The sequence below is a fragment of the Microcaecilia unicolor genome, chromosome 4 (assembly GCF_901765095.1).
Source record: "Microcaecilia unicolor chromosome 4, aMicUni1.1, whole genome shotgun sequence".
In the NCBI taxonomy this organism is placed as follows: Eukaryota; Metazoa; Chordata; class Amphibia; order Gymnophiona; family Siphonopidae; genus Microcaecilia; species Microcaecilia unicolor.
This window is the reverse complement of record NC_044034.1, coordinates 351,895,442-351,922,867: the sequence shown is the minus strand read 5'-3', so window position 1 is coordinate 351,922,867 and position 27,426 is coordinate 351,895,442. Positions and strand designations below refer to the sequence as shown.

Sequence of the window (27,426 nt, the reverse complement as noted above, 5' to 3'; positions counted from 1 at the left end):
CTGGGCAGACTTCTACGGTTTGTGCCCTGATCATGACTGGGCATATCTGGATGGGCTGGAGTGGGGCTTCAATGACAACTTCGGTGGTTGGAGAACAAGGATAGTGTTGGGCAGACTTCTAAGGTCTGTGCCTTGGAAGTGGCAGGGACAAATCAGGATGAAGTATGAGTTCATCTTGTCGAGCAGACTGAATGGACTATGCAGGTCTTACCTGCCATCATCTACTATGTTACTATTCAACATTTCAATCTCCCTTGTTGTCTCTTTTCGCTATTTAGGTCTAATACTCGACTCATCTCTGTCATTCCAACACCAAGTTTTGGCTGTAATGGAAACCAGCTTTGCTATCTTATGTAAATCATAGTAACATAGTAGATGACGGCAGAAAAAGACCTGCACGGTCCATCCAGTCTGCCCAACAAGACAACTCATATGTGCTACTTTTTGTGTATACCCTACTTTGATTTGTACCTGTGCTCTTTAGGGCACAGACCGTATAAGTCTGCCCAGCACTATCCCCGCCTCCCAACCACCAGCCCCGGCACAGACTGTATAAGTCTGCCCAGCACTATCCCCGCCTTCCAACCACCAGCCCCAGCACTATCCCCGCCTCCCAACCACCAGCCCCACCTCCCACCACCGGCTCTGGCACAGACCGTATAAGTCTGCCCAGCACTATCCCTGCCTCCCACCACCGGCTCTGGCACAGACCGTATAAGTCTGCCCAGCACTATCCCTGCCTCCCACCACCGCCTCTGGCACAGACAGTGTTACTTACAAAGTTTTCTAGAGGCTCCATAGCAAGAAATGCTCATATACACTTTTCTGATGTCCCACCTTGACTACCGCAATGTGATTTACGCAGGCATAGCCAGGTACCTACTCAAATGTCTTCAAACTTTACACAACACTGTGGCTAGACTTCTCTGTGGATCCAATAAGTATGAACTGTAGATACTGTACCCTTATTGTTATGGGATGATATTAAAAATCACAAAGAGGAGGAAAAGACCTCAAACTGCCCGGGTGCTGAGGCGAACGTTCACCCAATATCTTCAAAGCACTCACCAGGCTATTGCTATCATTGGCCAAAAACCTCCTCAAAACCTTTTATAATTGTTTGCTGTTTTTTGTCTGCTTTTAATGCTTCAAGGCCTTTTATTCAAGAGTCAACTTATAAACACATAAAAATGGTTAAAGTAATTTAGCTTCTTGGCTTCTGAAACTGTTAAGATGGCTGGAAGAATATGACAAACACCTCCCTTGAGAAAGCCGGTGGGCGAAAAAGGTCCCTGTCGGGAGTTTTGGTACAGGGTGTTCAGCAGCCTGACCAGTTTAAGAAGCCAAGAAGCAAAGTTACTTTAACCATTTTTATGTGTTTATAAGTTGACTCTTGAATAAAAGATCTTGAAGCATTAAAAGCAGAAAAAAAAGTTTTAAAAAGTAGAAAAGGTTTTGAGGAGGATTTTGGCCAATGATAGCAATAGCCCGGTGAGTGCTTTGAAGATATTGGGTGAAAGTTCACCTCAGCATCTGGGCAGTTTGAGGTCTTTTCCTCCTCTTTGCGATTTTTAATATCATCCCATAGAAATAAGGGTACAGTATCTACAGTTCATTGTTGGAAGTATCTCTTGAGATTCTGTAGAAGAGTTTTGTATATATGGAAGCGATCCAATAAGTATGACCACAGTACTCCTTTGTTCACCCAGCTACACTGGTTTACTTTCCCATTTCAAATCTATTTCAAACTACTTTGCTTGACATATAAAGCCTATCATTTAAGTGTACCTTCATTTCTCTCCTCACACCTTTCAAACAGTTCTCAACTCTCACGTCCTCTATCACGGCGACACAGAGAACAAACACTGATAGAAGCACACACACGTAACATGCCTACTCATGCAGACACACACAAGCACTTACACACAAATGCATGTGCATACATACGAACACGAACACAGAAAAAAATGGATAAGGACATACAAACTCAGAGATACATACACACAGACAAATACAGACACAAGATACATGCAAAGGGGTTAGAATGAATATTAAAATGTTCATCAAAAAGGCTAAGAATTATGGTTGTGTGAGCACAATTGTGAGAATGATGATCTTTAAATAGTATCAAACATTATAAATTTAAGATTTTACGTGGACAAGGGCTTCAATCCTTAACATGAACTGTGATATTGTGTTTTAAAACCATATTTTAGAAAATGGTTCACTCTTACCGTTTCACTGGTCTTTTTAATTGATTTCTTTTTCTTCATGCCATCTTTCCAAAGAGACTCTACTGCCACATAGCCTTGCAAGCCCCAGTCATACAACGTTGAGCTTGTTCCCTTTGGATTAAAAAGGACACAAAGAAAGCTCAGATCAGGTTAGTGTTAAGTACTATCTTTCTAAAATCAATCAAAATACAATCCCCCCGGTGCCACCGACCCCCCCCCCCCCGGTGCCAACCCTTTCAACCCCCCTTCCCGCTGCTGCCAACCCTTCCCCGCTGCCGGGTACTTTGCTGGCAGGGGTCTCCAACCCCCGCCAGCCGAAGACCTCTTTTCCGGCGCAGCCTCGTTGCTGATCTGCAAGTCTTGCAGATCAGCAATGCGGTCGCACCGGAGAAGAAGACTTCAGCTGGCGGGAGTTGGGGACCCCCGCCAGCAAAGGTACCCGACGGCAGCAGCGGGGGAGGGTTGGCAGCGGGGGGGGGGGGGGGGGGGCAGGGCCAAATCCACGGGGGCATGGTAGCTACGCCCCTGGTTCCAGTCCCAGTGTGCCATTTCCTGCGCTAGGGAAAATCAGTCCATATTTTTTAGCATGGCGCTAACCCAGTGGTAATCGAGCAGCGCCGCACACTACAGTGGGTGGTGGTAAGTACTCCCCCCTACATGGCCACACAGTAGGAGCAATCTTACCGCATGGCCATGGCTATTTTCAGCCTTTTTTACCCGCTGCAGTAAAAAAGGCTGCAGCACATGGCAAAAACGGTCCTGCAGCAAGCGCAGGGCCCTTTTTATTGCAGCTTGGTAAAAGGACCCTTTAGCACATAACTGCAAGGGGCGGTACATGAGGGCAGAGCACGGGAGGGGCATGGGCACCTCCAGCTTACCCATTTATACCTGGCGTAAATGTTTGCGCCTAAATGTAGGCATGCCAAGTTGGGTTTACACTAGTATTTTATAATGGTGTCTTGGCACACAGATGCCAATAGAGAATTGGCACTCAGTACATTTTTATTTTTATTACATTTGTACCCCGCGCTTTCCCACTCATGGCAGGCTCAATGCGGCAGGCAATGGAGGGTTAAGTGACTTGCCCAGAATCACAAGGAGCTGCCTGTGCCGGGAATCGAACTCAGTTCCTCAGGACCAAAGTCCACCACCCTAACCACTAGGCCACTCCTCCACTACATGGCACTGGTGCACCTAACTGGATGTACCAACTGCCCCCATAATATTTACACAGCCTTCAGTGAACAAGGTGTGCTACCTTATTGTGCCTTTCCGTATTCAGGCTGCCGACATCAGTACATTTTATCTAAAGATGAGATGGGAGAGCATTTAGTAATGTAGATTGAGTGTAGGTCAGCAGAGCCTTGGGGAATGGCCAAGTAGTAGCACCTCTGTGAAATAGTAATTTTTTATTTTTTTCAAAATACAAAATAGTGCACAAATCCTGAGTCATTTTGTACACTGGTATTCACCATTCTATTATTTCAACAGAGTTATCAAAACAATTTTTAACAGCAGCATCGCTTAGAGGGGCATAATCGAACAGGGCGCCCAAGTTTTCCTGAGGATGTCCTCGCAGGACGTCCCCGCGAAGGGGCGGGGAAACCCGTATTATCGAAACAAGATGGGCGGCCATCTTTTGTTTCGATAATACAGTCGGGGACGCCCAAATCTCAACATTTAGGTCAACCTTAGAGATGGTCATCCCCAATTTTCGGCGATAATGGAAACCGAGGACGCCCATCTCAGAAACGACCAAATCCAAGCCATTTGGTCGTGGGAGGAGCCAGCATTCGTAGTGCACTGGTCCCCCTCACATGCCAGGACACCAACCGGGCACCCTAGGGGGCACTGCAGTGGACTTCAGAAAAAGCTCCCAGGTGCATAGCTCCCTTACCTTGTGAGCTGAGCTCCCCAAACCCCCTCCCCACAACTGTACAGCACTACAATAGCCCTTAGGGATGAAGGGGGGCACCTAGATGTGGGTTCAGTGGGTTTGAGGTGGGTTTTGGAGGGCTCACATTTACCACCACAAGTATAACAGGTAGGAGGGATGGGCCTGGGTCCGCCTGCCTGAAGTGCACTGCAGTACCCACTAAAACTACTCCAGGGACCTGCATACTGCTGTCATGGAGCTGGGTATGATATATGAGGCTGGCATAGAGGCTGGAAAAAATATTTAAATATTTATTTTTTTCAGGGTTAGTGACCACTGGGGGAGTAAGGAGAGGTCATCCCCGAGTCCCTCCTGTGGTCATCTGGTCAGTTAGGGAAACATTTTGTGGCTTGGTCGTAAAAAAAAAAAAAAAGGACCACGTAAAGTCGGCCAAGTGTTCCTCAGGGATGCCCTTCTTTTTTCCATTATCGGCCGAGGACACCCATGTGTTAAGCACGCCCCAGTCCTGCCTTTGCTATGCTTCCAACACGCCCTCATGAACTTTGGTCATCCCCGCGACGGAAAGCAGTTGAGGACGCCCAAAATCGGCTTTCGATTATGCCGATTTGGGCGACCCTGGGAGAAGGACACCCATCTTCCGATTTGTGTCAAAAGATGGGCGCCCTTCTCTTTCGAAAATAAGCCTGACAGCTGCCTTCTCCTTCCCTCCCCAAGGTTGCTCTTGACGATTAGGTGATATTTATCACCTATCTAATGTTCCAATGTTAGGAATTTCCATCTCCCATCTTAATATCTTTCCACGTCCCATACGTCTCACATTTAGGAACACCATTAACCTGGTTCTGCGCCTAGATGCCAGTTTAAACATCCAATAGATATAGTCAATTTTGCATATGAGGTATTTCTGTTTGCTTCCAAGTGGCTACCAGGGCTAGTATAAGGCTGGCTATCAGTTTTTGTATGTTTGATCTCACATCCGGGTAGCCCACATTAAGCATGCAATACTCTTTGATCTCAAACGCGTGAAAGCATTCTTCATGCAAGAAACATATTGCAACCTGATACAATCAATGGTATTAAACCATGTAGACTACTGTAATGGTATCTATGCAGGATGCAAAGAACAACTCATAAAGAAACTACAGACCGCACAAAACATGGCAGCCAGGCTTATATTTGGAAAAACGCGCTTCGAAAGCGCCAAATCCCTCCGAGAAAAACTGCACTGGCTCCCAATCAAAGAACGCACTGCCTTCAAAATCTGCACCATGGTCCACAAAATTATCTACGGCGAAGCCCCGGGATACATGACAGATCTCATAGACCTACCAATCAGAAACACAATCCGATCAACAAGAACACACCTAAATCTCCACTACCCAAGCTGCAAAGGACTCAAATACAAAACAACTTATGAAACCAGCTTTTCCTACATAAGCACACAACTGTGGAACGCACAACCAAAAGCCGTGAAAACAACATATGACCACCTAAACTTCAGAAAATCACTAAAAACTAACCTATTCAAAAAGGCATACTCTAATGATCCAACTTAAATGCCTGAACCCTTCTACACAAGGAACTCACGCTAGTAAAGGACATAACGCAACTCTTCCTCTCTATGATTCCTAAATGCGTCTGTAACACATGAACCTTATTCTACCATAACACCATTTTGTATTTGTTCTTACCGACTTGGCGAACGCCTTACGGTACTATGTAAGCCACATTGAGCCTGCTAATAGGTGGGAAAATGTGGGATAAAAATGTAACAACTAAATAAATAAATAAACAGAGCTAGCCAATGCATAAGGCCATCCAGTAGCTCAGGAAGCAAGGCCAGATGCGCTCGAGGGCCAACACTGGGAAAAGCTGGGGTGCCGACTGAGGCGCAGGTTGCAGAATTGCTGGGGTCGACGCAGGAGCTGGATCTCGGCTGCTAGGAGACAGGTGCATCAGTACCTCCTGTATGGAGAGGGAGCGGTCCTCCCGGCGCGGACGCTTCTTGAGTGCCGAATCCTTCAAGGCCCTGGAGTTCCCAGCACCATGTGTCGAAGGTGAACAATGATGTTTCTTGGCTTTCGTCTGAAGCGTGTCACCAAGGCTCCTCAGTGCCGAGGAGAACACTGAATCCTCACGTCGCCTTGGGTCTGACGATGGACAGTCCTGGGGGCCCCGCACAGCAGGAGGCCTCAAGGCAGGTGGAGACCCACTCGATGCTTCACTGCTCCCAGTGTTTACGGGTCTAGTAGTCATGCTTACTGACGCATCCGATGCCGGTGCTATACTCAACGTCGATGCCAACACCTCCAACCTCAATGTCAATGCCAACGTCAAGAAACCGGACTTGGTTCCAAAACTCCTCTCTTGTTGAGCCTCTCTGGAAAGCTAGGTCTTCTTCATACGAAGACAGAGAACACAGCAGGGCTACGGTTGGGCCCAGGACACTGCAGACACAAAGAATGGGTGCCCTTCCCAGAGACTGTTTGATTGCACCGGGTACAGCGCTTGAAGCCACTGGGAATCTTCACGGACATGGACGGAAAAACTTTGTCGGCTAAATTAAATGGTGCGATGGTGCCTGAAAAGGGGCAGGGCACGGAAAAGGTAAGGGAAAATCCCAGCTGAAGTCAGGGCCAAAAATGGCTTGATGACGACGGAAAAACAAACAAAACTTAAAACCGGGCAAAAAACACTCTAATGAAATTAAAGGGAAGGAAAATGGAAGTTCCAACAACAGGAACACAATAATGAAAATGAAAAAATAGCCGGAAGGCACAATAGCTCTCTAAGACAGAGCGAATGAGGAGATGGTAAGAAAAAGCACCTTCTCTTCACGCAGAAAAAGAAGAACTGAGGAGACCGTGTTCGCGCAACGGGTGGGAAGGCATTTGTTCTCCACAAAGCTCTCATTTAGCTTTGGTAAATGCCAGACTGGGCGATGAAGATCGACGTCACCCACGAGAGAATATAGAAGAAGCCTGTTTGTCCTCAGAGAATGCCTATACCCCGCCCTTGGTCACACTCCCTTTAGAATTTATATGAGATGAATTATGTGCACAGGTTATAGAATGGGGTGCAAAACAGATATGCATGTAACCAGTAATCTGTGCTAATTAGCACTTAAGGCCAATTATCATCACCAATTTAGCTAATTACTTCACACGCATATTTGCCATCTGCAACAAATCTCTCCACACTCGTCCTTCCCTACACCCCTTCCCGTGCACTCCGCTCCATGGATAAATCCTTCTTATCTGTTCCCTTCTCCACTACTGCCAACTCCAGACTTCGCGCCTTCTGTCTCGCTGCACCCTACGCCTGGAATAAACTTCCTGAGCCCCTACGTCTTGCCCCATCCTTGGCCACCTTTAAATCTAGACTGAAAGCCCACCTCTTTAACATTGCTTTTGACTCGTAACCACTCGCCTCCACCTACCCTTCTCTCTTCCTTCCCGTTCACATTAATTGATTTGATTTGCTTACTTTATTTATTTTTTGTCTATTAGATTGTAAGCTCTTTGAGCAGGGACTGTCTTTCTTCTATGTTTGTGCAGCGCTGCATATGCCTTGTAGCGCTATAGAAGTGATAAGTAGTAGTAGTAGTCTCTTGTAACCAGAGCTAATATTGTGATGTCATAATGCCTCAGTCCACCAATAAGAGCCAACCTCATCAGTGATGTCACAATGGCTTGATTGTCCTATACTTGGCTCACTTTTATTACATAGCTCTTTGAGCAGGGACTGTCTTTCTTCTATGTTTGTGCAGTGCTGCGTATGCCTTGTAGCGCTATAGAAGTGATAAGTAGTAGTAGTAGTCTCTTGTAACTAGAGCTAATATTGTGATGTCATAATGCCTCAGTCCACCAATAAGAGCCAACCTCATCAGTGATGTCACAATGGCTTGATTGTCCTATACTTGGCTCACTTTTATTACATAGCTCTTTGAGCAGGGACTGTCTTTCTTCTATGTTTGTGCAGCGCTGCGTATGCCTTGTAGCGCTATAGAAATGCTAAATAGTAGTAGTAGTAGTAGCACCTAACTTTGGATGACCTACACAGAATTTGAGGAAAATGCAGCTGGGCACATCTGAACCAGAATCCATAGAGACTCACACCAAGGAAATTCATGGATATATATACATAGTAACTAGAGGCAGTTCTAGCCCACTGGGACCCCATGCAGAAATACTCCACCCTTTCCTCCACCAGGATGACAGGAATGGAGAGGAAGAAAGGAGTCAGGTGCAGATGCTCAAAACTCCAGTGCCGGAAAAATACTGCCAGTACAATGCAACACAGCTCCCTAATGCTCAACGCTGCCATGCAAATTTAGATACGATGTCACCCTGTGCATAAGGAAGCTGTTTTGAGCTCTGTGCTAGCATTTTGCCTAGGCATGCGATCAAGAGCTGTGTGTCAAGCACAGCTCTTGAGCGCATGCCTAGACAAAAAGAGATTTGACAGGTCCGGACTTTTCTACTGGACCTGTCAAACCTAAAACCCTGGTGGTTCAGTTGGCCTCCAGACCCCCTGCCCTGACAAACACAAGAGCCTGTAGGTCCAGTGGACCCCCAGACCCTACTCCCAAGTATATAAGCCCCCCTTCACTCACCGAAAATACCCTGGTGGTGGAACTCGACGTGCACCCCTCCCCTCATACCTTAAGATAGTAGGAGGAGGAGGGACTTGCACTCCCTTCCTCTTCTCTAGGCGCCACCTCAAAATGGCGGCACCCTGTCCTCCTTGGTGCATCCTGGGATGTGATGGTGGGGCTTAGCTTTCATATGGAAGTTAAGTCCTGCCCAGCACATCCCAGGATGCACCGAGAAGGGCAGGGTGTCGCCATTTTGAGGTGGCACCCAGAGAGGAGGGAGGGGGTGCTAGTCCCTCCTCTTCCTACCTTAAGGTATGAGGGGAGGGGGTTGGGGGGAATGTCGAGGATCCTGCTGGACCTGTATATATGTAAACCGCTTTGAATGTAGTTGCAAAATACCACAGAAAGGAGGTATATCAAGTCCCATTTCCCTTTTTGGTGGATGGGGGGGTTATGTGTTTGGAGGGGGGTGAGGGGTCTGGGGGTCCACTGGACCACTAGGGCTGTATCAGCCAGTCTCCCCAATTCCTCCTCTGCTTGTCAAACTCTAACGCCAGCTCTGAGCTGGCATAGGGTTTGCTGTGAGAGTAGCACCCTTGTTTGGCGTGTTGCCTGCTGAGCATTAGGGAGGAATGTGGAAGACCCTCTTTTGAATGCATTTGCATTCAGTTAGCGATCAGAGCCAGCGAGCTCGATTCACGCACTTGCTGGATCTGAACATCCCGAGAGAGAAAATGTGGGTGTTAGTCCGGCGCTAATGCCCTCTAGCACTCATATTTGCTTCTGAGAATCTGCCTGTCAGGGCCCTAAGTTGTTGCTTTAGATCAATTACCTGTTCATGATAGCTAATCTTCCAGTTAGTTCTTTAGTGAAAGGAAATACAAGCAACTATCAGCCCTGAGAAAGTGGGGACCCAAATGAAAAACAGACATGGGGATCCAAAGCTGATGAGAGAACAGCTGTGATAACAGTGTGCAGGAGAAGAACAGCCATCGGCAAACAGCAATGCTCTCTCCGGATACATCACACAAATATTTTTCCCCTACAAATTGTTTAGGTGTAGACATAAAAATTGCTTATAGTTTCCTTTTATTACTGGTTTGTTACTAATGTCAGGACCATAACTTAAGAAAACTGTTCTTTGTAGACAGACTATGCAACTGAAAAGCGAGCCCAAAAGCTGAAGATGTTTTCTTTGAGAGACAAATGATACCACCGACATTTGAGCTTTGCTAGGGGTGACATCACCTAGCCACAGAAATTCTCTCTCCCCCCCCTCCAACCCCACTCCAATTACAGCTGTAACCCTCAAACACAGAAGTGGTTTTCCTTTGTACACTACATCTTGACTCCTGTTTTTCAAATAATTAGATTTTCTTTAAAAACAAAGAGCTTTCTTTTGAAGGTTTTGAACACCCGAGTCATTCTTGAACCAGATAGGCCTCCAAATGAACTTCAGTACTTAGTATAACTAATTGGTTTTACAAAATAACAACAAAGCACATACACTGCTAACTTTTCTAACCAAATAACTACTTATTTTTTTCATTCATCTCTACTTCTCAAACAGAATGCCTAAAGTATTTTCCCACCAAAAATGTTTTTATGTAGAATAAAGCCACCCTAGCACATTATGTTGGAAACATATCCACAAGTAAACAGCTGCATTTGCACCTACATCGGATATACATATAAATACTGATTCCAGAAAGCTGCTATTTACACATGGACATCCACAACAAGCAGAATTTCAAGGGGAATCGTTGGGGCAAGATTAAAATCTAAGGGTCGGATATTCAAAGTTTTCCTGACCACCACTTGCATTATCCCTGGAAATTCAATGCTGGGCAACGTCCGGACTCTGACATTGAATTTCTGGGCACAAAGAGCTGGCGAAAACATAGCATCCAATGCAAAACTGGCTATTTTGGGGACATTGAAGGGGCAGAGTCGGCAGTTGGCTGATTAAATGCTGATATTCGACACTTAAGTTATGGCGAGCCACATAAAGATAGGACTGACTTTTATGTGGTCACCTTGGCCGGTTAAGTATTGAAAAGCAGCACTTAATCAGCCAAGTGCCAACTCTATCCCTGGAACGTCCCCAAAATAGTTGGAGTAAGCACTTCTGGGCATGGTTTTGATTAAGCTATGGCTGGACCATATGGTTCTCTAACTTGGATAGCCATTCCTATCAGACCCTTGATGCAAGCATTTATGCTGAAACACGACCCATGTCAAGTCTTCCAATAAAGAATTATTTGCTAGTCCAGCTCCAGAGGCCCTTGGTGCTCTCCTGTTTGTTTTTTTGTACTTCAGATTCCCTCTCCTTTTTATTTATTTATTTGTTACATTTGTATCCCACATTTTCCCACCTATTTGCAGGCTCAATGTGGCTTACATAGTACCGTAAAGGCATTCGCCAATTCCGGTATGAACAAATACAGTAATGTTGTAGTAGAATAAGGTTTGTGTGTACAGACACATTAGGGAATCGTAGAGAGGAAGAGAATCGTAGAGAGGAAGAGTTATTATATGTCCGTTACGAGCTTTGGTTTCGTTGTGTTGCAGGGTACAGGCATTTAAGTTGGGTTGGAAGGGTATGCCTTTTTGAACAGGTTAGTTTTTAATGATTTCCGGAAGTTTAGGTGATCATAAATTGTTTTCATGGCTTTTGGTAATGCGTTCCATAGTTGTGTGCTTATGTAGGAAAAGCTGGATGCATAGGTTGATTTGTATTTGAGTCCTTTGCAGGTCGGGTAATGGAGATTTAGGTATGTTCGTGTTGATCCTGTTGTGTTTCTGGTTGGTAGGTCTAGGAGGTCTGTCATGTATCCCGGGGCTTCGCCGTAGAGAATTTTATGAACCAGGGTGCAGATTTTGAAAGCAATACGTTCTTTGATTGGGAGCCAGTGCAGTTTTTCTCGGAGGGGTTTGGCGCTTTTGAATCGCATTTTTCCAAATACAAGCCTGGCTGCCATGTTTTGAGCGGTCTGAAGTTTCTTTATAATTTGTTCTTTGCATCCCGAATAAATTCCATTGCAGTAGTCTACATGGCTTAGTACCATTGATTGTATCAAGTTGCGAAATGTTTCCCCCAGGAAGAATGGTTTCACGCGTTTGAGTTTCCACATTGAGTGGAACATTTTCTTTGTTGTAGATTTCATTTGGTTCTCTAGTGTGAGGTTACGGTCGATTGTAGCACTGAGAATTTTCAGGCTATCTGAGATAGGGAGGGTATATTCTGGGGTGTTTATGTTTGTGGGTTTGTTCGTATTGTATTGGGATGAGAGGATGAGACAGTGTGTTTTTTCTGTGTTGAGTTTTAGTTGAAATGCGTTTGCCCATGAGTCCATGATATTCAAGCTGAGCTTGATTTCGTTGGTGATTTCTGTCAGATCACGTTTGTAAGGAATGTATATTGTGACATCGTCTGCATAGATGAAAGGGTTAAGGCCTTGGTTGGATAAGGATTTGGCTAGTGGGGCCATCATTAGGTTGAAAAAGATCGGTGATAGTGGTGATCCTTGAGGTACTCCGCATTCTGCTTTCCACGGTGGTGATATGTTTGAGCTTTATTTTACTTGATATGTTCTAGTGGTTAGGAAACCCTTGATCCAACTAAGTATGTGTCCGCCAATCCCAAAGTAATCTAGGAGTCTTAGTAGTATTTTATGGTTTACCATGTCGAACGCACTGGACATGTCGAATTGGAGGAGAAGTATGCTTTTGCCTGTTATTTCCTGCTTGAATTTGGCTAGGAGGGTAATTAGTACTGTTCCAGTGCTATGGAGGAGTCGAAATCCTGATTGTGATTCATGTAATATTGTGAATTTGTTTATATAATCAGTAAGTTGTTTGGCTAACATGCTTTCCATCAGTTTGACCACCAGTGGGATTGATGCTACTGGGCGGTAGTTACTGATTTCGTTTGATTTTTTCTTGGGATCTTTTGGTATTTGCTTGTTGAAGCATGTAGTTTAAGTGGGATGTAAGGTCTGCTATGAAGCGGTGGGGGGCGGATTTTATTAGGTACCGGGGGCAGGTATCCAATTTACAGTGAGAGTTGGAGAACCTATTAATCGCCTGGGTGACTGTTTCCGCGGTGAGGAGAGCAAAGCTTGACCAGGGTCGGTCCGCTGGGTATTCACCAGGGGTTGGGTCCAAGCCAGTGATGAAATTTTCGATATCAGTGTTGTCCTGAGGTAGCGTGTTACGTAGGTTTGCAATTTTTTCATTGAAGTATTTAGCAAGGTTGTCTGCAGATGGGATGTCTGTATTGGTTGTGGTGACCAAGGTGATGTCTAGTAGTTTGTTCACGAGTTGGTATAATTTCTTTGTGTCTTTGTAATCTGGCCCTATTTTAGTTTTATACTATGACCTTTTGGTCTGTCTTATTACGTATTTGTATTTTCTTTGTATTTGTTTCCTTGCGTTGAGTGTGTGTTCGTCTTTTTTTTTTTTTTTCAAGCTCGTTCGAGTTTCCTGGATTTGTTTTTATTTTTTTCAGTTCTTCGTTGAACCACGGTATCGAGTTATGCCTACATGAGGTTCTTGTTTGTATGGGTGCTATTTCGTCCAGTATGCTTCTACATCTTTTATCCCATTCTGAGAGGTAGTATATAGAGTCCGTTTGTGCTGTCCATTCGTTTTTGTATATCTGTTGCCAGAATGTTTCCGAGTCTATTTGGCCTCTTGTGCTGTAGGTTGTGTGTTCTTGTATACGGTGTGATCCCTTTTTCCACCATTTTAGGGATAGGTTTAGTTTGTAGTGGTTGGTCCATGGTGTTTCTGTCCATTTATTTTCTGTTATTATTAGGTTCTGGTCTGTGTTTCTGACCCACCATGCCCCTCCCAGGTCCACGCCCCCTTGCAGTTGTGAGTTATGGATTTTGCACGCTCAATTTGTAGAATACCGATGAAGAGCAGTTACCCCCAAATTACAGCCAATAAATGGCTGCTAGTGCAAAATACTTATTTGCCAGTAAAATCCACAGGATAGCCCCTGAGGCAGACCGTTTTGGGCGAAACACGGCCAGTGTCGGGCGATGCAAGGAGATTGCTATTTGCACGAATAAAAGTCCATGTATATCTATTACTGATCTGCTTTTATCATTTCCATCTTGAAGCTTGCGGATCAATTGCCTTTCTGTTTTTTGAAAGCTATAGTTTGCCTAACCACGCAGTTAACATCTGACATTATTGGCCGGGAATGCAGAGAAGGTTGAGCATAGGTAATAATTCACGTGGAAGACAGTTTCACAAAGAGCATTGAAATGGATGCTAATGAGGCTATTAAGCATTCCATTGCAATGCACAAAAAAAAAGGGAGGTCTTAACGTGAAGTTACTGCAAGAAATTGTTTTGCTAGGTCGAGGGCAGCACAACTGACCTGAACCCCTCCTGTCCTGATAGCTTTCCTGGAGGGCAGTCTGCCTCAGCTATTTCCCCAACCCCTGCCCCGACAAATGCATCCCTAGTGTCTAGTGCACCACTCACCCTGTCCTTCCCACCCACCCCAAACACTTAAAAAAAAACCCCACCTTTTTCTGAAGCCTATTGCATCCGCCCCCTCCAACTTGTCCCACAGGCCACACTAGTTTAGAGAGTTGCACTGGACAGAAATTTCACCAGTCCTTGCCCGTCCCCACTGGAATCTCCGCCATCCCGGCCGTCGCCTATCAAACATATAAACGGCGAGTGACCGACTCACTCGCAAATGCGCAGTAGAGACTTCCCTCTCTGTCCCGCCCCCGCGTCAATACGTGATGACGAGGGCAGGACAGAGAGGAAAACTGCGCCGCCGAGGTTGATACCGCTCCCCCCGCCCGTCCGCCTGAGATCGCCGCTACCGTTCCTCCCCCCCACCCGGCCCGGGCCCTCTCTCCGCTACTAACACATCCATTCGCCGGAACGCAGCATGCACATCAGCTGAGCTGCCGTCGGCCTTCCTTCCCTGCCTGTGTCCCGCCCTCGCTGACGTTACGTCACAGGAGGGCGGGACACAGGCAGAGAAGGAAGGGCCGACAGCAGCTCAGCTGATGTGCGTGCTGCGTTCCGGCGAATGAATGTGTAAGTTTAGTAGCGGAGAGAAGGCCCAGGCCAGGTGGAGGGATGGCGGCAACCTCGCGGGGAGGGAGGGGGAAGGAAAACCCCAATACCAGCCCGTTTTTACGGGCTCAACAGCTAGTACTAAAATAACCTGACTTATGCTAAAATAACCCAGCTTAACAGTAGCTCATGTTTATAACTTCCCTTCTCAGTGCTTACAGGGATTTCAATGCTATTAACCTTATCCATTATTTTTTTTTTCGTGTTCTTATAATTGCTAAACTAGCTTAGAAACACAAGGAAAGGATAGGTAGATTGGCCTGGCACTTCATTTCCATGGGAACCCTGCAGCAACTGTATCCATCCCCATGAGAGTCCCATGGACCTGGAGGGAATCCCTGCTAACCCCGTTCCCAGTTCCCCCTCTGATCATACCTTAAGAGAGTCAGTCACAATGCTCACTCCTACCTCCAGCGTTGCCATCTTGAAAAATGCAGCACCCAGCCCCTTGCATCATATCCTGGGATGCACTCAGTGGGGTCAGTCTGCTGTAAGGGAATTTTTTCCTTATTTGGTAGTCTCTGCCCAACTACCAAATAAGGGAAAAGTTCCCTTATATGGCAGACTGATTCCTCATTTGGTGCATCCCAGGATACATTGCGAGGGGCTGTGTACTGCCATTTTACAAGACGGCGGCGCTGGAGGCAGAAGCAGGTGGGCATCACCCCTGATTCCATTAAGTTAGGAACTGGGGGAACAGGTTGGTGGGTAGGTGTGAACTAGACCCCGGGGAAAGATTTTTATTTTTACAGCTAGCATTTTAAGTCGGGGTGTAATTTGTCCAGGCATGGGGGGAGCAGGGCTGATGCAGACTATTGTGATTTTTATAAAAAATTACACCTTTTCTGTCAGTGCCTGACATTTTGCAACAAGCTGCAGATTTGCATGCTCATTACATACAGCATGGCAGTATAAATTTTGCGACCTTAATTTTGCGGTAGAACTGGCACAATAAGCTGGCTCCTCCGCATGTCTTTCTGCATCAGCCCCCCTTGTCAGTATCGTTGCTTCACTACAAGAAGATTCAACCACCTATTTAATGTTCTTCTGTAAGATGTTCTGCTCCTGCTGCTAAGAATGACATGCTTGTTGTCTAGATCACACAACTCTGTTATTTTTTATTTTTTTGTTACATTTGTACCCCGCACTTTCCCACTCATGGCAGGCTCAATGCGGCTTACATGGGGCAATGGAGGGTTAAGTGACTTGCCCAAAGTCACAAGGAGCTGCCTATGCTTGAAGTGGGAACTGAACTCAGTTCTTCAGGACCAAAGTCCACCACCCTAACCACTAGGCCACTCCTCCAATGTTGCTACTATTTGAGATTCTACATGGAATGTTGCTACTATTGGAGATTCTACATGGAATGTTGCTATTCCACTAGCAACATTCCATGTAGAAGTCGGCCCTTGCAGATCACCAATGTGGCCGCGCAGGCTTCTGCTTCTGTGAGTCTGACGTCCTGCACGCATGTGCAGGACGTCAGACTCACAGAAACAGAAGCCTGCGCAGCCTTCTACATGGAATGTTGCTAGTGGAATAGAAACATTCCATGTAGAATCTCCAATAGTAGCAACATTCCATGTAGAATCTCCAATAGTATCTATTTTATTTTTGTTACATTTGTACCCTGCGCTTTCCCACTCATGGCAGGCTCAATGCGGCTTACATGGGGCAATGGAGGGTTAAGTGACTTGCCCAGAGTCACAAGGAGCTGCCTGTGCTTGAAGTGGGAACTGAACTCAGTTCTTCAGGACCAAAGTCCACCACCCTAACCACTAGGCCACTCCTCCACTGTTGCTACTATTTGAGATTCTACATGGAATGTTGCTATTCCACTAGCAACATTCCATGTAGAAGTCGGCCCTTGCAGATCACCATTGTGGCCGCGCAGGCTTCTGCTTCTGTGAGTCTGACGTCCTGCACGTATGTGCAGGACGTCAGACTCACAGAAACAGAAGCCTGCGCAGCCTTCTACATGGAATGTTGCTAGTGGAATAGAAACATTCCATGTAGAATCTCCAATAGTAGCAACATTCCATATAGAATCTCCAATAGTAGCAACATTCCATGTAGAATCTCCAATAGTATCTATTTTATTTTTGTTACATTTGTACCCTGCGCTTTCCCACTCATGGCAGGCTCAATGCGGCTTACATGGGGCAATGGAGGGTTAAGTGACTTGCCCAAAGTCACAAGGAGCTGCCTATGCTTGAAGTGTGAACTGAACTCAGTTCTTCAGGACCAAAGTCCACCACCCTAACCACTAGGCCACTCCTCCACTGTTGCTACTATTTGAGATTCTACATGGAATGTTGCTATTCCACTAGCAACATTCCATGTAGAAGTCGGCCCTTGCAGATCACCATTGTGGCCGCGCAGGCTTCTGCTTCTGTGAGTCTGACGTCCTGCACGTATGTGCAGGATGTCAGACTCACAGAAACAGAAGCCTGCGCAGCCTTCTACATGGAATGTTGCTAGTGGAATAGAAACATTCCATGTAGAATCTCCAATAGTAGCAACATTCCATGTAGAATCTCCAATAGTATCTATTTTATTTTTGTTACATTTGTACCCTGCGCTTTCCCACTCATGGCAGGCTCAATGCGGCTTACACAGGGCAATGGAGGGTTAAGTGACTTGCCCAGAGTCACAAGGAGCTGCCTGTGCCTGAAGTGGGAATCGAACTCAGTTCCTCAGGACCAAAGTCCACCACCCTAACCACTAGGCCACTCCTCCACTGTTGCTACTATTTGAGATTCTACATGGAATGTTGCTATTCCAATAGCAACATTCCATGTAGAAGTCGGCCCTTGCAGATCACCATTGTGGCCGCGCAGGCTTCTGCTTCTGTGAGTCTGACGTCCTGCACGTATGTGCAGGACGTCAGACTCACAGAAACAGAAGCCTGCGCAGCCTTCTACATGGAATGTTGCTAGTGGAATAGAAACATTCCATGTAGAATCTCCAATAGTAGCAACATTCCATGTAGAATCTCCAATAGTATCTATTTTATTTTTGTTACATTTGTACCCTGCGCTTTCCCACTCATGGCAGGCTCAATGCGGCTTACATGGGGCAATGGAGGGTTAAGTGACTTGCCCAGAGTCACAAGGAGCTGCCTGTGCTTGAAGTGGGAACTGAACTCAGTTCTTCAGGACCAAAGTCCACCACCCTAACCACTAGGCCACTCCTCCACTGTTGCTACTATTTGAGATTCTACATGGAATGTTGCTATTCCACTAGCAACATTCCATGTAGAAGTCGGCCCTTGCAGATCACCATTGTGGCCGCGCACGCTTCTGCTTCTGTGAGTCTGACGTCCTGCACGTATGTGCAGGACGTCAGACTCACAGAAACAGAAGCCTGCGCAGCCTTCTACATGGAATGTTGCTAGTGGAATAGAAACATTCCATGTAGAATCTCCAATAGTAGCAACATTCCATGTAGAATCTCCAATAGTATCTATTTTATTTTTGTTACATTTGTACCCTGCGCTTTCCCACTCATGGCAGGCTCAATGCGGCTTACATGGGGCAATGGAGGGTTAAGTGACTTGCCCAAAGTCACAAGGAGCTGCCTATGCTTGAAGTGTGAACTGAACTCAGTTCTTCAGGACCAAAGTCCACCACCCTAACCACTAGGCCACTCCTCCACTGTTGCTACTATTTGAGATTCTACATGGAATGTTGCTATTCCACTAGCAACATTCCATGTAGAAGTCGGCCCTTGCAGATCACCATTGTGGCCGCGCAGGCTTCTGCTTCTGTGAGTCTGACGTCCTGCACGTATGTGCAGGACGTCAGACTCACAGAAACAGAAGCCTGCGCAGCCTTCTACATGGAATGTTGCTAGTGGAATAGAAACATTCCATGTAGAATCTCCAATAGTAGCAACATTCCATGTAGAATCTCCAATAGTATCTATTTTATTTTTGTTACATTTGTACCCTGCGCTTTCCCACTCATGGCAGGCTCAATGCGGCTTACACAGGGCAATGGAGGGTTAAGTGACTTGCCCAGAGTCACAAGGAGCTGCCTGTGCCTGAAGTGGGAATCGAACTCAGTTCCTCAGGACCAAAGTCCACCACCCTAACCACTAGGCCACTCCTCCACTGTTGCTACTATTTGAGATTCTACATGGAATGTTGCTATTCCAATAGCAACATTCCATGTAGAAGTCGGCCCTTGCAGATCACCATTGTGGCCGCGCAGGCTTCTGCTTCTGTGAGTCTGACGTCCTGCACGTATGTGCAGGACGTCAGACTCACAGAAACAGAAGCCTGCGCAGCCTTCTACATGGAATGTTGCTAGTGGAATAGAAACATTCCATGTAGAATCTCCAATAGTAGCAACATTCCATGTAGAATCTCCAATAGTATCTATTTTATTTTTGTTACATTTGTACCCTGCGCTTTCCCACTCATGGCAGGCTCAATGCGGCTTACATGGGGCAATGGAGGGTTAAGTGACTTGCCCAGAGTCACAAGGAGCTGCCTGTGCTTGAAGTGGGAACTGAACTCAGTTCTTCAGGACCAAAGTCCACCACCCTAACCACTAGGCCACTCCTCCACTGTTGCTACTATTTGAGATTCTACATGGAATGTTGCTATTCCACTAGCAACATTCCATGTAGAAGTCGGCCCTTGCAGATCACCATTGTGGCCGCGCACGCTTCTGCTTCTGTGAGTCTGACGTCCTGCACGTATGTGCAGGACGTCAGACTCACAGAAACAGAAGCCTGCGCAGCCTTCTACATGGAATGTTGCTAGTGGAATAGAAACATTCCATGTAGAATCTCCAATAGTAGCAACATTCCATATAGAATCTCCAATAGTAGCAACATTCCATGTAGAATCTCCAATAGTATCTATTTTATTTTTGTTACATTTGTACCCTGCGCTTTCCCACTCATGGCAGGCTCAATGCGGCTTACATGGGGCAATGGAGGGTTAAGTGACTTGCCCAAAGTCACAAGGAGCTGCCTATGCTTGAAGTGTGAACTGAACTCAGTTCTTCAGGACCAAAGTCCACCACCCTAACCACTAGGCCACTCCTCCACTGTTGCTACTATTTGAGATTCTACATGGAATGTTGCTATTCCACTAGCAACATTCCATGTAGAAGTCGGCCCTTGCAGATCACCATTGTGGCCGCGCAGGCTTCTGCTTCTGTGAGTCTGACGTCCTGCACGTATGTGCAGGACGTCAGACTCACAGAAACAGAAGCCTGCGCAGCCTTCTACATGGAATGTTGCTAGTGGAATAGAAACATTCCATGTAGAATCTCCAATAGTAGCAACATTCCATATAGAATCTCCAATAGTAGCAACATTCCATGTAGAATCTCCAATAGTATCTATTTTATTTTTGTTACATTTGTACCCTGCGCTTTCCCACTCATGGCAGGCTCAATGCGGCTTACATGGGGCAATGGAGGGTTAAGTGACTTGCCCAGAGTCACAAGGAGCTGCCTGTGCCTGAAGTGGGAATCGAACTCAGTTCCTCAGTTCTTAAATGTCACCACTGGTTACCTGTACAGCATCAGATCATATATAAAATAGCAGTACTCACCTTTAAGGCTTTCAGAATAGGTTTTCTGACTATCTCTTTAGGCTCACCATTCCCTACACACCTTCTACAGTTCACCACTCACTGTCTAATCCTTCCAGGTCCCAGACTCGCTCACCTAGAATCCACCAGACACTGCACTTTCTGTTTCCCTTCCCCATATGTGTGGAATAATCTTCATCTCTCCCTCTGCGGTGAACTCTTTCTTAAAAATGTCAAATCAAACCTGAAGACCTGGCTCTTTAAACACGCCTTTGGAGAGAAAGATTGACAAGAAGTGCCAGCCTGAGTTTCCAGAGTGTTTGTACAGTTGTGTTTTCTACCCTGTTTTCCCTATACTGTTATATTCTCCCTTCTCATCACTCTTTATGCTTTTTCTTCTCCTGGAATGAATGTCGCTCTTTCCAATCATTAATTGAAATTCCTTTTCATTTCCTATTTTATGTTTTCTGTATTAGCCTGTACACCTCTCTGTTCTGTCTCGGAAGCTAGGGCGGTCTAGTAAGTTCCAACAAATTAAACTATAAGACAATAAAACACTTTTCTCCCTCCACCCAGCCAAATCTTTGACTTTTCATGAACAGATCCTTTACCCTCTGCCCCACCCCTATCATAAAGAGCTTTCCACCTGTAGAAATAATGATACTGACCTTGACAACTGTAACTGCTTGTTCTGGATAATACATGGAAGCTCCAAGCCCCATGAAGCCCAGGGGATAAATCACTCTCTTTAATTTGGAACCTGTTAGATGACGGAAAGGACACTAACAATTACTGCAATGCACAAGTCCCAAATATTATCTCATAGTTCCATTGCTTTACTTCTCTGGAGAAAAACGAAAACCGTTTCACAATAAATTCCTAAAGTAACAATTTGTGAACTGGCTGCAAAAACATTTGGGGCATTTTCTCCATTTTATTTACAAATAAAATGCAATTAGTAAAACCAAGTAGATACCTTTGTCTGTCCCCTCTTTCCTTTCTCATAATGAAAACTAATGCAAATGAATCTTGACCCATCAGTAAGGATACATCACCGCAACATCACCATGTATTTGTTTCTCTACCAGACTTGGTGAACGCCTTTACGGTACTATGTAAGCCACATTGAGCCTGCAAATAGGTGGGAAAATGTGGGATACAAATGTAACAAATAAATAAATAAATATAGCCTGGTAGACTGTATCCAAGTATAATCCACGGAACCGTATTATTTGCATAAATGAGTGCCGAGGATCCCAGAATACCCGGAATTGCATAAATGTCAGTCGCTGCTTGAGACCAGGGGTTCTCAACCCAGTCCTCTGGACTCACCTAGCCAGTCAAGTTTTCAGGATAAAAAAACAACAAAGCAGTGGAATCAAATGCATTTATTGGAACAATACCCGACGTGGCCACGTTTCGCCCTCAGGCTGCGTCAGGGGTACAAACTATCAAAAGTGTATGTAAATATATCATACACACTAGTAGTTCCAAAAATCTAGTTCCATTTATCTGCTACTTCCAACTGAACTGATATGCATTAGCATATCAGTTTTTGGAACTACTAGTGTGTATGATATATTTACATACACTTTTGATAGTTTGTACCCCTGATGCAGCCTGAGGGCAAAACGTGGCCACGTCGGGTATTGTTCCAATAAATGCATTTGATTCCACTGCTTTGTTGTTTTTTTATCTACTGTTTTGTAAGCAGTTGTGTGCCTTTTTTTTTTTTTTTTTAAGTTTTCAGGATATCCAGAGTAAGTATGCATGAGATAAATTTGCATAACTACCTCAAATCTACGCACAGCTCAGGCGTATTCATTGTGAGTACTGACTAGGTGTGTCACGAAGACTGGGTTGAAAACCCCTGCTTTAGATTCATCATTTTTGTGTAACGTGTTTGAAACGCAACTAACCACATCTAATAAAATATACTGACGTGCTGCAATCCCATCTCCCCACTCCACTCACCTAGGAATTGCACTGGGTACCACTAAGGGGCAAATCTATAAACTGCGCCAAAATGCTGGTTGCTAACTGCAAATTCTATAATGGGATTTGAGCACCCAGATTCCATTATAGAATACATACATAGTAACATAGTAAAATGACGGCAGATAAAGACCTGTATGGCCCATCCAGTCTGCCCAACAAGATACTTTATGTGTATTCCCGAGTTTGATTTGTCCCTGCCTTTCTCTGGGCACAGACCGTAGAAGTCTGCCTAGCACTCTTCTTGTACTAAAAGTTCTGAAGATTCTGGAATCTTAAAGAGTTACAAGATTCCGGAATCCCAGTTATTTATTTTAGATTTTGCTCACACCTTTCAGTAGTAGCTCAGTTAGTAGCAACATTCCATGTAGAACCCCAAAGAGTAACGTGTACTTGCCATTCTCAGGGCACAGACCGAAGAAGTCTGCCCAGCACTCTTCTTGTACTAAAAGTTCTGAAGATTCTGGAATCCTAAAGAGTTACAAGATTCCGGAATCCCAATTAGTAGCAACATTCCATGTAGAACCCCAAAGAGTAATGTGTACTTGCCATTCTCAGGGCACAGACCGAAGAAGTCTGCCCAGCACTCTCCTTGTACTAAAAGTTCTGAAGATTCTGGAATCCTAAAGAGTTACAAGATTCCGGAATCCCAGTTAGTAGCAACATTCCATATAGAACCCCAAAGAGTAACATAGTAAACGACGGCAGATAAAGACCTGTATGGTCCATCCAGTCTGCCCAACAAGATACTTTATATGTATACCCGAGTTTGATTTGTCCTTGCCTTTCTCAGGGCACAGACCGTAGAAGTCTGCCCAGCACTCTTCTTGTACTAAGTTCTGAAGCTAACATCAAAGCCCCTTAAAATTTACGCTCCAACCCACCCCTATCTATTCAGTCATGATCAGGGCGTAGACCGTAGAAGTCTGCACAGCTCCCGTTTTGTTTCCCAATTACCGGTGTCACCACACAATCTCCACTAACATTTCACAGAACCATTCCTTCTAAACAGGATTCCTTTGTGTTTATCCCATGCATGTTTGAATTCCACTACCGTTTTCATCTCCACCACCTCCCGCAGAAGGGCATTCCACGTATCCACCACCCTCTCCATGAAAAAAATACTTCCTGACATTAGTCCTGAGTCTGCCCCCCTTCAACCTCAATTCATGTCCTCTAGTTCTACCGCCTTCCCGTCTCTGGAAAAGGTTCGTTTGCGGATTAATACCTTTCAAATATTTGAACGTATGTATCATGTCACCCCTGTTTCTCCTTTCCTCCAAGGTATACATGAGCCTTAATGTGGCTCTTTCAAATAAATTATATGGGCCATTCCAACTTCATATAAAGGCGGGGATTATCAACAAATCATACCGTGTTTCCCCGAAAATAGGACATCTGCCGAAAGTAAGACCTAGTAGAGGTTTTACTGCAATTAGCCAATATAAGGCCTCCCCCAAAAATAAGACCTAGCAGGGCCACCGAGAGCCGAACAAGGCCGCACCCACGCCCCCCCCCCACCCGAGGTCACCGGGCCCCCCTCTACCCGCCCTCCGTCGTCGCCCCCCCACCCGAGGTCGCCAGGCCCCCCTCCACCCGCCCTCCGTCGATCCAGAAACTAACCTCCTTTCACTTTCACGTTACGTCAGGCGAGGGCGGGACACAGAAGGAAGGAGAGGTCTGCCCTGCTACTGCTGCTGCTTGTGCTTGCTGCGAACTTGCGAAAGTGAAAGGAGGTTAGTTTCTGGAGCGACGGAGGGCGGGTGGAGGGGGGCCTGGCGACCTCGGGTGGGGGGGCGACCGATGTTTCCCCGAAATATAAGACCTCTCCTGAAAATAAGACCTAGCGGGTCTTGGGGAGCAAAAAATAATGTAAGACAGTGTCTTATTTTCGGGGAAACACGGTACTTATATCCCAATGCTCCAAAATTGTAAAGCATGCGCTATAGCACAAACACTATAATAACTTATACTCTGACCTCAGAAGCGACTCTTTTCACATGAGGCACTTTGCCCCATGATTCGCTTTAATCGTCATTGGTCAATGCTTGTTCTTCTTTACAACATTCTTTTTTTAATTTCTTTTTTATTCTTAATTTCAATTATTTAAAATTTATTTTCCAACAATTTTATTGAAAGCAATGCAAATTTAGCACATTCACCATTAAATACACAAAAATCAAACACATATCATGTCTAGTGAAGCGCATACATTTCACATCATCATCAAACTTTTAACAATTTTTAACCCCCCCTCCCTTTTCCGAAAAATACGTTTTGTATTTATTACCGATAAACCCTTCCTTGCTTTTCCATTGATTATCAAGCCACACTAACTGAAAAACATACATACTACGGACTCAATAAATTCCAGTGGATCCATCTGACTTTAAACTTTGAATACTTCCCCCCCCTCCCTGCCCCCTACTTCTCCACCACCCTTCCACTTCCCCCCTTCATGAGAAAGCATATATGTGGGTATAAATAAGTGTGCATGCAAACATATATGCAACCTTCTTTACGATGTGGGCCTCTAATATCTCATTCATAGCGTATTAAGGATATGGCTTCTTCCTCTCTGTGTTAATGTGCCCAGGAAATTTCCCCCAATTTTTAGAAAGCGCTTTTTACGTCTGCATGAGCCTTTTGCCTCTCGTGCTTCTCATGCCATCAGTTGGTGTACCTGATCAATTATTTAAAATTTAATTTAAAAATTTTAAATTTAAAAATTTTAAATTATTGAAATGAAGAATTAAATAAATAAATAAATAAATAAAAAAGAGCGTTGTAAAGAAGAACAACAATATATGTATGATTTAATATGGCACTATAGCATGTAAATGATGCTATTCTGTAACACATGTGTGTAATTATGGGAGACACCCATGCCCCACCCCCCTTCCATTTGCACACTATAGAAGTTGCATTCTAAGATTGCAGAATGCAGCTTAGCTCCCAATTAACACTTACGTGTAAATCTGTAACATCCACGTGCAAAAGTGTTAGCATTTCATAATCCGAGCACACAAATAGTACATACATTTAGATACTCACATTACAGAATTAGGGGACAAATAACCGTTCGAACACGATAGCCCAAGGTTCAACTGAGAGAGTAGCGTACTCATAGGCGCCCCGTATAAGAGGCTTGGGGAGGCTAAGCCTCCCCAGCCCGCCACTGCCCCGCCCCCCGCCGTACCTTTAAATATTATAGTTTGCTGGAGTTGCGGGCAGCCGGCATTGAAGACATCGGCAGGCTTACGCCGGTTCCAGCAGCCTTCCCTTCCCTCGTTGCAAGTCGGATGATGGCTCCGCCCTCGTAGAAACAGGAAATACGTCAGAAGAGGGCGGAGCCATCATCCGACTTGCAACGAGGGAAGGGAAGGCTGCTGGAACCGGCGTAAGCCTGCCGATGTCTTCAATGCCGGCTGCCCGCGACTCCAGCAAAACTATAATATTTAAAGGTACGGCGGGGGGGGGGGGGGGCAGGAAGGAAACAGGGCAGACGGGAGAGGAGAGGAGGGTTGCTGGACATGGTGGAAGAAGGGGAGAGGAGGGTTGCTGGATGGAGGGGAGAGGAGAGGAGGGTTGCTGGACATGGTGGAAGAAGGGGAGAGGAGGGTTGCTGGATGGAGGGAAGGGGAAAGGAGGGTTGCTGGACATGGAGGGGGAGGGAGGAGTGAGGAAGGAGATGAGATAACAGAAAAGGAAGAGAGTAGAAAAACTGCACATGGATGAAGAAAATAGGCAAAAGCTGGATCCACTGGACAGTCAAGTTTGCGGAGGACCCAGCTTTTACTTACGGATGTAGGACAAGAAATGAAGAAGAAAGGCGGAAAGTAAAGAAATAAATGGAAAGGAAGCCCTGGAAACGGAGTTAAGAGGACAGATAGCAGCAGAATCGGATACTGGGCCAGCATGATCAGAAAAACAAAGTCACCAGACAACAAAGGTAAAAAAGATCATTTTATTTTCATTATAGTGTTTGGAATATGTCCACTTTGAGAATTAGGTGTTCAACATTAAAAGTTTATTTACTTATTTATGACATTTTATCCCACATTAAACATGAATTAGGATGTTTTGTGGCTCTACATGAGAATTGTGATATTATGATCCCTTGTTTCAATATTGTTGACGGTCTGCATTTTCCGTATGGGTGGTATATTGGTGTATTAGGTTCTGCCCAGTGTAATATTTATGGTACAGTAAGGTTCTGAGTGTGTTTTTGCACAAAGTTGTGCATAGTGTTTTGCAGTTGAGAGATTGTGGTTAGTATATGCTTTGAGCAACCACTTTATTCTTTGACATATGATACATATCTAATATCTAAATTTAATAAAAGGTATTAATTGTGACATTTATTTATTTATTTTTTTCTGTGTGTGATCAGACAATTATGGATTTAAGCTCCACCCCTGGCCCCACCCCTAACCCCGCCCCCTTTAGCCTCCCCAAACAGTTGGGCCACCGACCGCCTATGAGCGTACTGACAGCTAGAGAGCAGAAAGACTGATGAAGTTGCAAAAAAATTAAACTGCTATAGAGGTTAGGGCTCCAGCTTGGAAAAGAGACGGCTGAGAGGATATATGATTGAGGTGTAGAACGAGTAGAAGTGAATCAATTTTTTATTCTTTCAAAAAAATACAAAGATTAGAGGACACTCAGTGAAGTTACATGGAAATACTTTTAAAACAAATAGGGTGAAATATTTTTTTCACTCAGTGAATAGTTAAGCACTGGAACTCATTGCAGGAGGATGTGGTAACAGCGGTTAGCGTATCTGGCCTTAAAAAAAAGGTTTGGACAAGTTCCTGGAGGAAAAGTCCATAGTCTGCTATTTATTTATTTATAGTACATTTCTACCCCACATTTTACCACACATGCAGGCACAATGTGGCTTACATAGTAACATAGTAGATGACGGCAGAAAAAGACCTGCACGGTCCATCCAGTCTGCCCAACAAGATAACTCATATTTGCTGCTTTTTGTGTATACCCTACTTTGATTTGTACCTGTGCTCTTCAGGGCATAGACCGT

General features: G+C 45.1%; 1 protein-coding gene across 1 annotated transcript in view; it reads right to left on the bottom strand.

The window, feature by feature from the left end:
- The window catches only part of APOO (apolipoprotein O), a 160,393-nt gene that overhangs the window by 48,807 nt on the left and 84,160 nt on the right, over window positions 1-27,426 (bottom strand). The window contains exons 6-7 of the mRNA XM_030202247.1: window positions 21,059-21,150; window positions 2,235-2,345 (exon numbers count right to left, since the gene is read on the bottom strand). Of these exons, the coding sequence (XP_030058107.1) occupies window positions 2,235-2,345; window positions 21,059-21,150 (203 nt within the window). The remainder of the gene's footprint in view (window positions 1-2,234; window positions 2,346-21,058; window positions 21,151-27,426) is intronic.